General features: G+C 41.8%; 1 protein-coding gene across 7 annotated transcripts in view; it reads left to right on the forward strand.

Annotated features, from left to right (window-relative positions):
* The first annotated feature begins 5,902 nt into the window (after positions 1–5,902).
* The window catches only part of NISCH (nischarin), a 68,474-nt gene continuing 59,423 nt past the window's right edge, over positions 5,903–14,953 (forward strand). For 3 of the 7 annotated variants that reach the window (XM_030568843.1, XM_030568844.1, XM_030568845.1), the window contains exon 1: positions 5,907–6,131. In XM_030568843.1, coding sequence (XP_030424703.1) covers positions 6,042–6,131 — 90 coding nt within the window. In that variant the 5' untranslated portion in view covers positions 5,907–6,041. Of the gene's footprint in view, positions 6,132–14,953 lie in introns of all 7 variants that reach the window. The other 4 variants (XM_030568847.1, XM_030568846.1, XR_004001199.1 and 1 more) reach the window with 3 other exon arrangements.

Raw genomic sequence — 14,953 nt, forward strand, 5'->3', positions numbered from 1 at the left:
AGGTTATTTTATTTCTTTTTAGAGCATATTAGCCTTTGGAATTTGCTCTGAGTAGGGGTTCAGTGCTTTGGACACACAAAGGTCAGCACACAGCAAAGTGCTTCGTGGCTGTGAGTCATGGCCACTTTTGAAGAATACACTGTGTTAAGGGAAACTGAAGCACAAAGAGCTCAATTTGTCCAGGAACATTCAATGGACTGGGAACAAAACCCAGGAATCATGACTTCCAGTCCCCCTGTTCTAACCTCTCGACTGCACTTCTCTCTAGCTAACAGTTTGATTGAACTAATGTAATTAGGGGCTTTGTAATCAATACAGAGTAGTAGTTCAATTTGGGTGTTATGAATAGTATAGCATACTATACAATAACAAATCTTTGTCAGAAAAGTTCTTTTCACATCTGATATATTATTTTATCCACTTTTGTTTCCCAGGCTGGTAATATAGGATTCTGTGCCAAAAAATGCCATACTCATTTCAGGGAGTTAATATGTAAGTCTCTTTATGACCCCACCCACAACAGCCTTGAAGGCCCATTGTGAAGCAAACCCATAGTGGGTGTTATTCTGAGTGTGAAACCCAGTTCATGCTCAATTCCTGCCGCTCTGGGAGGTGATTGCTCCCATGTAAAGCCTCTGGGATGCTTCATAGTATTTTTAGTGCCTGGTCCAAAGCCTTTGGAAGGCTTTGGCTTTTTATCAGGCCCTCTGAGAAGCGAAACAGTGATTTAGTTAAGGTGAGCGGAGGTTGGAAAGCTGTAACACATCTCAGTCCATGGTGTTTTGAGAAGGCAGAAGGGAAGGTGTCTTTCTCTGCTAACCAACCCTTGCTGTAAACAGCACAGTGCCTGTTCCCTGTGAATAAAATCCCTGCTCGCTTTTTACTAGTATTTGTCTCCACTGAATGAAAACTGCAGTCACTGTTGATGTGGAATTATACAGAGAAAAAAATAGCATACTCCTCTTAATGTATAAGGGCCTATTAGACTGGCTTATGAGAAGGGCTTGTAAAATCTATTGAAATCCTTATACCCAGAGGCCAAAACCTATTAGCCAGAAGGGAAAGTTACTTCCCTATCCTTGCGCAAGGACCAGGAGCATGACCTGGATAGAAGCCTGTCACAAAGCTCCCCAGGTCCGGCTGACCAGAAAGGGTCACTGCGATTCCCATCTGTTCCTAGGTCCTGCCCTGTGCCTCCCTTTGTTGTATAGTCCTTAGCAAATGGATGTCTGATACATATCAAGCTCTCTTCCCTCCTTGCCTCCTGATTGCTGTGATGGGGAATCTGCCTTTTGGCTGCTTCAAGTAGAGAACTTCTCTTTTCTCCTACCTCCTCTCAACAGTTGGAGGGAAACTCTTTCTCCTCTCACTGTTCCTGCCTCTTGCTTGCTTCCAAGAAAAGGTGATTCTCCTCCTCAACCCAGCCTTCTGGTTTCTGTGAGTTGCTAGGACTGAAGTGCTGCTGCTGGCAGGTGGCTCCATTTCAAGGAGTCCCATCTATTGGAGAGGGGTTACACATACACCAATGTTTGTTCATTGTAAATAAGTGTTGTGGTGCTACAATGATGGAAACAAAAAAATCTGTGAACCACAGAAGCTGCAGGGAGCAGAGGCAGATGTAGTAGTTGAAACTCCTTGAAACACATTTTAAAAATGAAATTATTTGATAGTGTCCCTTTAAAAACTAACCTACTGTTTTGGAAAATTGGTCTAAAAAGACAACATTAGGACAGTAATGTCTCTAATAATTGTGGTGTTGTAAATTGCAGTGCTTTGCATAATTAGGGTAGAATGCTGTAGTTCATTTTTTTGTGAGGATTGTGGAGGAAAGGATGAAACTGACTACAAGCACGAAGTAAAATTAACCAGACTAGTTCCCTGTCCGGACAGAATGAACCACAAAACCTGAACAAACAGGAGCAATGGGGAAATGTGAATTCTTTCATTTTTAATATTCTGAAGCATTATTAGTAACAATGAAAAACTTTCAGTATATAGTCTGATCCTGCTGTCCTCATGGAAGCAAAACTCCTGCTGACTTCCATGGCTGCTTGCACTCCATTTTGATCATCACCCTCCTTTTGTGGGCAATCAAAATGCAGTGCTGGTTACTGGAGATTGTTTCAAAATGCATGCTCTGGCAGTTGTGTGAGGGCCCCGAATGCCATCTGCTTCTGAACCCCCCTCTAACCTTTAGATGTGACCCCCAGGGAGCAGCATGGAGGATGCTTGCATTCTTGCTTGTACATAATGTAGCCCTTCTGGGGATGAACAGAATATCAATCTGCCTGATTATCAATACAGCAGAAATTCACTTAATCTGGAGATCATGGGAGGCAGTACCTTGTGGGCAGCAGGCTCTCTGTGGTACAATAACTGTCATTTCTATAACCTCATTTGTCTGTTAATCAAAACCATCTAAAGAGAGGAGGGTGAGAGTGTTGTGTACTGATTTCAACACATTTTTTGATGCAGCTATAGTCCACTTCACACGCTGTGGCAGTAGCTCTAAAAGTGACTGTCTTTGGTTACACAAACGGAAATCAGAAAGGGGAAGGAGTGTAAATCTCTGACTTTGTAAGAAAGATTTTTTCCCCACTAGTCACAAGGGAGGGCTTGATATGGCAAGGGGCTGAGCACCTTCTGTAAGATATTGAACGTGCTCCTCTCCCTGCAAATCAACTGCAGATAAGGTGTCTAGCACTTAAGAAGATCAGAACTTTTGTGAGCTCTTGAATTTATACAAGCAGGTTAAACTCTCAGGGTCAAATTTTTCTCTGTTACATCGGTTCAACCCTGTTAATTTCAATGGAAATTAAATGGTGTAATGGAAAGGGAAATTTCACTCTTGGTACTAAAGTAGTAGTGTCGTACGATTTTATCCTCAATAGACTAAATTCAGCACTAATTTACATCCTGTGCAACCCCAGGTTAAATCAACACAGACTCTGACCCTGTGTTTGCCTAGTAAAGTAACTGAACTACATAAAAATGGCCACAGAGGATCAGATGGCTAATTGGTTTTTGACCATTAGCAGTAAATATGCCCAATAGCCTGTGATGGGATGTTAGATGGGGTGGGATCTGAGTTACTACAGAGAATTCTTTCCTGGGTGTCTGGCTGGTGCGTCTTGCCCACATGCTCAGGGTCATATTTGGGGTCAGGAAGGAATTTTCCTGCAGGGCGGATTGGCAGAGGCCCTGGGGTTTATTCGCTTTCCTCTGCAGCGTGGGGCATGTGTCACTTGCTGGAAGATTCTCTGCACCTTGAAGTCTTTAAACCATGATTTGAGAACTTCAGTGGCTCAGACATAGGTTTGATACAGGAGTGGGTGGGTGAGATTCTGTGGCCTGCGTTGTGCAGGAGGTCAGACTAGATGATCATAATGGTCCCTTCTGACCTTAAAGTCTATGAGTCTATGAGATCAATGGACAATCTAGCCTAGTATCCTGTCTTCCTAAAGTGGCCAGCGCCACATGCTTTAGAGGGAATGAACAGAACAGGGGCAATTATTAGGTGATCCATCCTCTGTTGTCCAGGCTCAGTTTCTGGCAGTCAGAGGTTTAGAGACATGCAGACCATGGAGTTGCATTCCTGACCAGCTTGGCTAATAACCATTGATGGTCCTATTCTCTATGAATTTACCTAATTCTTGTTTGACCCAGTTATACTTCTGACCTTCACAACATCCCTGGCAATGAGTTCCACAGGTGGACAGTGCATTGTCTGAAGAAGTACTTCCTTACATTTGTTTTAAATCTGCTGCCTATTAATGTCATCAGGTGACACCTGGTTCTTGTATTATGTAAAGGGGTAAACAGCACTTCCTGATTCACTTTCTCAACACCAGTCATGTTTTATAGACATTTATCATGTCCCCCCTTAGTCATCTCTTTTCCAAGCATGATATTCTTGTGTAATGCTTCTTTAGACAGTGATAGGAGAAATGGCTGATGGGACGCTGACTGCATATACTAATCCCGCCACCCACGCACAGTTGAGAATTAATTAGGAACAGGAGAACAGGATCAGACAAGATGACAAACATGCCAGTACAGCAAATTGTTATTTACTTAAGAAGATGGAACATTCAGAGGGATCTTAATTAAAATTGCTCTCTAAAAATACTTATCTCATTATGACACAGTGCTTAGCAGCAGCTCTTTCTGACACTGTGGTGATGGCAGAAGACCTTCTTCCTAGAATGTATTCAGCATAGGTCTTTGTCTTCTCACAGGCATGATCCCCTTTGAAGTCACAAGCTGTGTGAAAGAAGGGCAGCACTCCCACGCTCAGGGAAGAATAAAAAAAAGTATGCATTTATCAAGCTGGCATTTGCCCTCGATGGAAGACTTGTCCTGATTATTTACCGTCCAATCCCAAGGTGATCCTTTCTGTTCTCAAGACACTGAGACTCTCAGCACTTATTCGATGATTCAGTTTTCCCATCTATAAAATGGGATTAATGATACTTATCTCTATTGTAAACTAACTGCTTTGAGATCTACAGATGAAAAGTGTTACATAATGTAAAGGGGAATAATGATACCTTCTTGATAAAGCACTTTGAATTCTACTTCTGAAAAGTGCTATATAAGAGCTAGATAATATTAATCATAAAATAATATTGGGACAAATTCTACCCTCACTTATAAAGTGTAATGTAAGCAATGGCAGAAATTAGACTGTCCCCTACACTGATTTGGAAAATTCTATTTACATATGGGCCAAATTCTAGTTTCAGTTACACCCCATGCAACCCCACCCATTTCATGGGACAAGATCAGAATTTGCTTCATAGTTCTCCAAAGGTCTTTATCTTAATTGCATTAAATTAACACCCAATTCTAATCCTTATTTTTAATTAATTCTTCTACCATCACCCTCTCTCTCTCTCTTCCCCCTCCCTCCTATTTTCTGTATTTTCTAACTTCTTTACAGTACTTCAATCAAGTTGAGCCTAATTCAATCCTTAATTGCTTGGAAATAACTGAGGGGAGAATTTTCCCCTTTGCTTTCTTTGTTGGGCATCCTTAGATTCTCTGCTTTCTTCTCCAATATCTGCATCTGGGGCTATGTTCTGTTTTCAGTGACACTGGTGTAATTTGGACTACAATGCAGTCAATGGGCCAGATCCTTACTGCTGTAAATGGAGTTAACAAAGTGGCTTCAGTGAAGTCAAAGAAGTTATGCCGATTTACACTAACTGAAGATCTGGCCCTATGGATTAACATTGTTGTCGCTGAGGTCAGAAACTGTTCCACTCTCTCTGTTCAGCCTAAATTGATATTTCCAGCTACCCTGAAACCTTCTAATTATGGCAATCTTCTGATTAAAGCGCCTCTCCATGTCAGGCAGGGGCAACTCTGGGGCAAGGTTTCCTCACAGAGCTGTTCTATTGAGATGCTTGTGAAAGCTGCCATTACTACATTCTTATGCTGTCATCAGCCTGAAAGGCAGGGCAGCTACCATTAGATGAGTGAGACTTCAATCCGCCATTACAACAGTAAATATCACTCTTTTCTACCATATTTCTTTTTATTTCCAGTCCTATGTACCAGGGAGGGTATGCACTGAAGAAAGCTTGTACTACTGGCTCCTGAAAATGATTTACTAGGTAGAGTGTATTGCATGACTAACCCTCCTAGCCTGTTCCATAGCCCCGCCCATAAACTGCAGGCCCCACCCTTTGAGTCATATCACCGCCCCTAAACTGAAGGTCCCGCCTCCTGAGCATCAGGCCCCGCCCCTCCAGTGCTACGTTCTGGCCACCGGCGCAGCCTCAGACTCGCCTGGTCCTAAGCCCCGCCCCTCCTGTGTGCTTGTCCGCGGTGCAGGTTCCCAATAAAGTTGCCGTGGTTGGGGCGGGCCGCTGCCTGGGGGGCGGCCGGGGGAGGGGGGAGAGACAGAGCGGGATGCAAACAAACATGGCGGCGGCGGTTGGTGCGGGGGGAGACGGTGCCGGGGCCAGGCGGAGGAGAGCGGCCGCGTGAGCGTCGCGCAGCCGGAGCCCGGACAGCCGCCCCCCGCGGGACAACGGATGGAGGCGGCGGTAGGGGCCGGGGAGGAGGGTGAGGAGCCGCCCAAAGAGGCCCGGATACTCGGCTCCGAGCTGGTGGAGAGTTACACGGTGAGGGGCCAATGGGATCGGGGCCGCCCCCGGGGACCAGTGTGGGGGTAACGCTGGAGGGCGGGGGCCGGCCCTGGGGACTTGTTGGGGGATGGGGCTGGAGGCGGGGAGTGGGACCAGCCGAGGGCGCTGTCTCGTACATGGAGTGGAATAGGATCGTGGGAAGCAGAGAGGGGAGTAGGTTGCCAGCAGGTCCTATGGATGAGGCTGGTGGGAGGGGAACAGGACAACCCGCAGTAGGGTGACCAGACAGCAAATGTGAAAAATCAGGATGGGGCGTGTGTGTTTGGGGAGGAGGGGGGGGGAAAGAGAATATGAGACTATATAAGAAAAAGACCCCAAAATCGGGACATATGGTCACCCTACCCCCTAGTGCGCTAGTACCTAGCTCTGGGTCTCCTCGGGGAGTATGGAAGGGAGTTGTCTGAGTGCTGTCTTGGAATAGCGATGTGGCCAGTTTGGATATCCTCCTCATTTCAATCCTCCCTCTACTGCCCTAGGGATAGGAAGAGCAGAATTTTCAAAAGTGCCCAGCCCCCACTATTGGGGCCAGATTTTCCAAAGTGCTCAGTACACTGGAGAATGAGCCTTTCTTCAAAATCTGGCCCCAATTGCTGGTGCTGAGCCCTTGAAAATCTGGCCCAGGAGCTCATTTGAAAATTTAGCCCTGTGGAGCAAAGCAATGCCTTTTATGTAGCAGGGTTTGTATGAGTGGCTATCATGTTCTTAGCATGTATTTGCTATGAGAATGTCAGTAAGGGAAGATAGCTTTTAAACTTAGACTAAATTAAAGATTTTAGTGGTTGACATAATGAAAACATTTTAAACCTATCTTCCAGTTGAAAAGTTTTGAGAGTTTTCCTGGGGAAAATCAGATGATTCAGGGAGGGTGATTGGGGTTAAAATTCTCAGTAAACATTTCTAAGTTTACTTAACAACTTGGGGAAGGAATTTAAAATGCCATATGTAGCATACAAATTCTTTTTTTAAACTATGTATATAGGAGTTAACGCTATATAAAATAATTCCTTGATCTGTTTTTCAGGAAGAAGCTGTTTAGAATTAAAAAAAGTAATTGCACATGTCCATCGCTCTGTTTATATAACTAAAAATTTGTTCTACTACTAGTCTATTTTACTATGATTAGAACAATCTCTTCTCACTGAATCCATTAGTATGGCTGCACAAACTTCACTCTGCACACAGAATGAAGTGCTCAGAAAAATTTTAGAAAATTTAAAGGGACACTATCAACTTAAAAGTGGCCGTTTCTAATTTTTTTTTACCTGCTATTGTTACAAGTAACATCTATTCTTACTGTAGCAGAAAAATTTTTTTGAAAAAAAAATCCTGTCTTTTTCCACGGTACCTCTGTGAACAGGGCTTCTGGAACAATTTATATGATGGGGTTGCTGAGAATCATTGAACCAAACCCTGTATAAGATGGAAACTGTTTGAAGCCAGCGGGTGTGGCAGAATCCCTAGTTCCAGCACCTGTGTTTGTGAACCTTCACACAGTTTTTAAATAGGAAAGTGTGTTGAACCACTTATTGGCAGAAGGACTCAGATGTAGTGCTTGAAATTCTGTAACTGTTTAAATTGACTAGATTTCCGGTTAGTGTTGTCCCTTTAAATATGTGTAATGTGACTGTTCTCCTTATGTTTTCCACACTTTGCAATGAGTCATATGTGACAAGCAAATTTCTTTGCTGTTGAAGAGCAATCACTGTGTTGCTTGGACAGCAGGGGTTCTCAACCTTTTTCTTTCCGAGGCTGTCATGGTATAATCCCCCACTCTGTACCTTAGTGTCCAAAAGATGGGGTACCAGCACAAGAAGCAATGGGCTTAAACTGCAGCAAGGGAGATTTAGGTTGGACATTAGGAAAAAGTTCCTAACTGTCAGGGTAGTTAAACATTGGAATAAATTGCCTAGGGAGGTTGTGGAATCTCCATCTCTGGAGATATTTAAGAGTAGGTTAGATAAATGTCTGTTAGGGATGGTCTAGACAGTATTTGGTCCTGCCATGAGGGCAGGGGACTGGACTCGATGACCTCTCGAGGTCCCTTCCAGTCCTAGAGTCTATGAGAGTCTATGAGTCTATGAATTCCTCTAAGCTCAATTACCAGCTCAGTACTTGTAGCGCTGCCACCAACCAGGAATTCCAGTGCTTGGTACACTCTGGTCCCCCACAAGACCTTGCCCGGGGAACCCCAAGACCCAGACCCTCTGGATCTTACCACAAGGAAAGTAAACCCTTTCCCCCACCGTTGCCTCTCCCAGGCTTCCCCTCCCTGGGTTACCCTGGAAGATCACTGTGATTCAAACTCCTTGAATCTTAAACAGAGAGGAAAATGCACCTTCTCCCCTCCTTCTCTCTCCCCCTCCCAGAGTCTCCCTGAGAGAGACAGTAATCCTAACACAGAGAGCAACTAGCCTCTCTCTCCTCCTTCCCTCCTTTCTCCCCATCAATTCCCTGGTGAATCCAGACCCCGTCCCCTGTGGTCTCACACCAGAATAAAAAAAACAATCAGGTTCTTAAACAAGAAACTTTTAATTAAAGAGAGAAAAACAGTAAAAATTATCTTTGTAAATTTAAGATGGAATAGGTACAGGGTCTTTCAGCTACAGACACTAGGAATACCCTTCCAGCCTAAGTAAACAAGTACAAATTAAAAATCCTTTCAGCAAAATACACATTTGAACTCCTTCTAGCCAAATACACATTTGAACTCCTCCCAGCCAAATACACATTTGCAAATAAAGAAAACAAACATAAGCTAACTCTGTCACAACCTAGTCCCAGATTTGGACCTTAGCGTCCAAAATGTGGGGGTTAGCATGAAAACCTCCAAGCTTAGTTACCAGCTTGGACCTGGTACTGCTGCCACCACCCAAAAATTTAGAGTGTTTTGGGGCACTCTGGTCCCCCCAAAAACCTTCCCTGGGGACCCCCAGACCCAAATCCCTTGAGTCTCACAACAAAGGGAAATAAACCTTTTCCCTTCTCCCCCCCCCCCCCCTCCAGGTGTTTCTGGAGAGATACACAGAAGCAAACTTCGTGAGTCTAAACAGAGGGACTCCACCCTCCCTGTTCCCCAGTCCTGGAAAACAGAATTACTTCCCTCTTCACCCAGAGGGTATGCAAAGTCAGGCTAGTACATCTAACCCACACAGATGTCCCCCTGACTTCTTCCTCCCACAAATTCCCTGGTGAGTACAGAGTCACCTTCCCTGAAGTTCCTCACTAAAGAAAAACTTCAACAGGTCTTAAAAGAAAGCTTTATATATAAAAAAAAGAAAAGTACATACAAATGGTCTCTCTGTATTAAGGTGACAAATACAGGGTCAATTGCTTAACAAAAATATGAATAAACAGCCTTATTCAAAAAGAATACAAATCAAAGCACTTCAGCAACTATAAACATGTAAATACAAAAGAAAAACAATAACCCTTATTATTTTTATGATCTCTGTACTCACAACTTGGAAACAGAAAATTAAAAAGCAGGAAACAGAAATCACTTCTCAAAGCTGAGAGAGAGGCAGGCAGACAGACAAAGAACTCAGACACAAACTTTCCTCCACCCAGAGTTGAAAAAATCGGGTTTCCTGATTGGTCCTCTGGTCAGGTGCTTCAGGTTACTTTTTTTTCAGGTGAAAGAGACATTAACCCTTAGCTGTCTGTTTCTGACAAACTCACCTTATCTACCTAATACTTACTATTTTGGACATATAAGAGCCTGTATCGGAGAGATTGGAGAGAAACCTGGTTGCACATCTGGTCCCTCAGAGTGAACAACAACCAAATTCTAACAGCACACACACAAACTTCCCTGCCTCAAGATTTGAAAGTACCCTGTCCCCTGATTGGTCCTCTGGTCAGGTGACAGCCAGGCTCACTGATCTTGTTAACCCTTTACAGGCAAAAGAGATATGAAGTACTTCTGTTCCATTAGCTTTTAATTATCTGTTTATGACAGAGGCCCCTCCAACATGCTATAAAAACTCCATGGTTCAGCTGGGACACAACAATGGTTTTTCTGCATATAAAAGCCAGGGCTGGTGTTAAGGGGTAGTAAGGGTAATTGCCTGGGGCCCCGCACCATGGGGGGGCACTGTGAAGTTAAGTTGCTTAGGTTTTGGCATCAGTCATGGGTGGTGGGGTTTGGGACCTGGGCTGTATCCCACACGGATGGACTTCAGCTTTCTGTCCTGGGCCCTAGTGAGTCTAATGCCAGCCATTCTTGGTGGCACCTCTGAAACCTGCTTGTTGCCCCCTGGAGGTCCAGGACCCCTGGTTGAGAACCACTGCTGTATAGGATACTTCTATATTGGGGATAGTAAATCAAAACATAGATATCTGCTGAATATTTCAGTTAACTTGGTTAAGAGGAGCATTCAGCATGTTAGTTTGTTAGAAAACCTATCAAGAATTTTCTTATCAATGTTCTGACTAGTCCTCTTCCCCTAGTTGTAACAAGCATTTTTTGTATATTTATATTGTTGCTGACATGCTAAAAGTGTACTGTATAGCTGGAGAGACAGGTCCTGTTCCAAGGAACTTACTTTAAAAGACAAAGACCACACAATGCATTGGGAGATCCTGACCAGAGCATTGTGATAATTTAGAACCTTTTTGCTTTGTTTATGAACTGAAGTGGTAATGATGTTGTTGAGCAACTTCTACGTTTATTTTTGTTTAATGATAATGGAGATTCTGGAAATCTTAGTATGTTGGTGCCATGTTATGTGGATAAGGTAAGAGACTTGTTTAATATTTTTGTAGATTCTTCCTCCCTGATATTGTTTTGGATGTAGCATGCAGAATCTGACAGGATTAACACTGCAAAATAGAGATTCATGTTCTATAGCAGACTCTGCAGATGGATGTTATATAACAGGCTATACAAGGCTGCTAGAGATGTGAAGCATTATCTAAACATTGAAACAGGGGGTCTCATAACCTTGATTCCACACCTCTCTCTACTTTGTAGTCCACCTCCTATCTTGACAGAGTAACGGAGCCTAGATGGAAAGCATTTGTACTAAATGTATTCGTTCTTCATCCCTGGATCACATCTTTGTATCCTATTTTACTACTGTAGTGTTAGCAGAAAATCGAAGTATACTTACATGACTGTTAATTTTTTCTCCTCTTCTAGTTCTCAAACACCCAAGTGTTTCCTAAAGATTTGACCTAAAATTTAAATTATATAAAATCAAGCTTTTATAAAACCTAAGGGCAATAGCAATGTTTTTATACATTTTTTTAAAAGTCTACAGATTTTTAACAAAATAAAACATTTGTCTTCAGTGTTTGCAACAATGAGAATCTGAAAGTGAAAGAGGCTGCACAAAAGTGAAATGGTTTAATTGTGTTTTTCCAATTTGAGAAAAATGTGAAAAGATATAATTAGCAGCAAACTGAATTTTTGTAACTTCCACTTTAGGTAATCCAAGGTAGTGGTAACAACATTTATATTGTGATTTTTAAGTTCTCTCCTTAAAACATTTTTTTTTAAATGGCCTGGTGGTGGGTTTTAATAAGTTGCACCTTTATTAAAAACACTGAATTAAATAAAGAAGAAATAAGATAAAAGTCCACCTCCACTTTGAATTTTCTGCATGAACTTTTATTTTATGATGTTGGTTTTAAAAGAATCAGCATGCTTTAGCATGATTTCTTCTTATTTTCTTGCACCCCATGAGACTACTAAATTAAAGAATGTCACATAGACTGGAAAAATTTCAAGAGCCATTTTAATGCCTGTATCTTCAAAACAGCTTTGTCCTGTAAAATATCATCAGGGATAAGACAACTGTTCTAGGTAGCTTAAACACGTTAGCAGTCCTCACTGAAATTGTTACAGGTGCTGAGGAATGGAAAGAAGGATTATATATGAAACCAGGGGTTCTCAAACTTTTGTACTGGTGACCCCTTTCACATAGCAAGCCTCTGAGTGCAACCCCTTTTATAAATTAAAAACACTTTTTTATATATTTAACGCCATTGCAAATGCTGGAGGCAAAGCAGGGTTTGGAGGAGGAGGCCGACAGCTTGCGACCCCTCCCCCCCATGTAATAACCTTGTGACCCCCTGAGAGGTTCTAACCCCCAGTTTGAGAACCTCTGGGTAAAGCTAACCTGACAGAAACTAAACGTGCTGTTGAGTCTCCCTTGGTCTTTGAAAACATTTATCAATGAAAATGTGAAGAGTCAGGGCTTTCTCTTGTTTTTACTACCTTTGTATTGTTCTGCTTGCAATGTAAGCTTTAGGCATACCACAACTTTGTCCTTCCTACTTATGTCATTGCTATTAGACGCTCACTGAAAGTTGCCTGGTTGAAGACAACTCTCATACCATTAGCACTGCATTTGTTTCCCCCACACACCTGGTTTGTTGCTCCTCAGTTATGTGCTCCTGCGTTTCCTGGCAATTGCAAACATTTTTTAATCTAAATACTTATCTTGATTTTTTTAGAGGAAATTATTGCAGCTTTGTGTATTGATACAGAATTTTTACTTGTAGCTTTATTAGGGAGGAAATGTGATTTTATGGTTATGTCATGGGTCTGGAATTGGGAAGTTGTTGGTGATCTGCACACCTCTGCCCCAGACTTTGGGCAAATCCCAGTTTCTCCATCTGTAAAATGAAAATACTTGCCATTTTCACCATTGTGTTAGGCATAATTCATTAACATCTACTATGCTTTGAGATCCTCAGGTAGAAGTTACTATGGAAGTACAAATCATTCAAGTCTGTAATGTGAGACTAGCTACTTCCTTGCACCTAGAGCAAGTGAACTGGAATCAGGCTGTTGCACTGATGTTCTCTTTAGCAAATGGGGTTAAAAATCACACTGTTGTTTTTGAAATACTAAATTAATATAACATTTTCTTTATGAACTTGAGAGGAATTGTATCTAGGATATAAAACTCCTAACTATAACATCAACCTTAAAAAAAAAAATCAAAATTCTTATCGGCTATTTATTATGCATGCTAAATATAGGTCTTTCTCCAATATAAACATTTCAAACAAATTAAAAACTTGAAGTGACTAGACTGAATAAACAGCTTCATGTCAAGAATGAAGAGATGCCTGTGCTCAGTACTGTAAGAGCATTAGCATGAAAAAATGACTGGTCTATAAATACACTGAAGACTTTACAAGAGAGAATCTAACCTGTCCAAGACAATTAGTGTATGCTGAAGGATACCGAGCCCCTCACTAAACACAGCAATCTGGTAAAATGAGACTGCCTGCAAAGCAGGAGTTGTGCTCAGAGGGGCAAGCCAGTGGAATGTCGGGTTGTAAACAGTTCTGAGATTTAATAAAAAACCTGTGTATGGCTGAAATGCATGCAAAGATCTCTTGCAGTAAGTTAATTTTTGTCTGCAAGACCATACCTGATGATGCAATTTTGTCATCTTTTTCACTTTGTTTATATCATTCCAACAGATGGCTCGATAGACGCACGGCCCATGAAAACTCTTAATATAGTAAGCATAGTCAGCCCTATTGTATTAGTGGGATCAAACAAAATCAGTTAGGAATATTTTTAAACATTAGTCTGACAAACCTTTTTTTAATCAGATTTTTGCTTTAACAATTAGTAGTTAATTCTATATCAGTTTTTGAAACACTGCAGGAAATCCAAGGCGCTCTTCATATTTACTGAGTAAGATATGACAGTGTGGATTACTGTGAAGTGATTCACCAATACTCTGGTTGCTAATGCTTTTAGGGGTGTGTATATGTGTGCTAATACACAGTGAATGAAGTCTACACAGGAATCCTATTGCAGTAATTTTAAAATAGCGTTTTGTGACTCCTATCAGTACTGCTAAAAATGTTCATTTGTTCAGATCCATTGCTGATTGTATTCTTATCCATTTGCTTTTAACAAAGTAGCCAATATTTGTTGCTTCAACAGGCGATATGAGTCTTCCATAATGCATCTATGCTAATTGTGCAGTACTTTATTACGTTAGGTGAGAGGAATAAATTCCTTCCTCCTCGCTGCAGGTTATCAGTTTATACTGAGAATTGGTATAACTATGTCTCTCAGGGATGAAAAATCCACACCCCTGAGGAACAGTTATACTGACCTAACCCCCAGTGTAGACGGCGCTACGTTGGCGGAAGAGCAGAGGTGTATTAACTACACCGCGTCAGCGTAGAAGCATCTTGACTTAAGCACTACAGTGGTGCATCTGCGCCTATGCAGTGTTTTCAGTGTAGACCTGTAGGCTTTACAGTTTCTTATGGAGTGCAAGTTCCACCATGCCCTTTGAGACTTTATAATTGGGCACAATACTCAAGGAGTTTGTAATTCTTTGTGTGACCTAACTTCTGTTTTTTCATTACTGTACCTCAAACACCCAAGCAATGTTTTCTGTAGCAGCTGCTGTGCACTAGGTAGACTTCTTGATTGCATTCTGTTGTAGAACTCATTTTTCTTGCAGCATGCTAACATACTATAAATTCTGATGTTTCATGAACAATTAAGTGTCTTTGACGACTTTTAAAGTGTAAATTGTAGCATATTTTAATATCTTGTATGCTAGTCTTCTGGGTTAATTACATAAAACAAAGGCATTCTTCATTTATTAAGAAGATTTGAAAACTGATCACGAGTTAATTTTTTTTTAAATGTGATTCGTGATAGACCTGTTTCATTGAGTTCCAGCAGCTGTGAAATGGGACCACATGACCTGCAGTCTCTTCTACATTCCTGATATCAAGTGATTTCAGGGCTCGCTGATCAGCTGATTATTCACTTCATGCACATCGAACAGATGTGATGCCTTAAGTTT

Source organism: Gopherus evgoodei, chromosome 7 (genome assembly GCF_007399415.2).
Source record: "Gopherus evgoodei ecotype Sinaloan lineage chromosome 7, rGopEvg1_v1.p, whole genome shotgun sequence".
NCBI lineage: Eukaryota > Metazoa > Chordata > Testudines > Testudinidae > Gopherus > Gopherus evgoodei.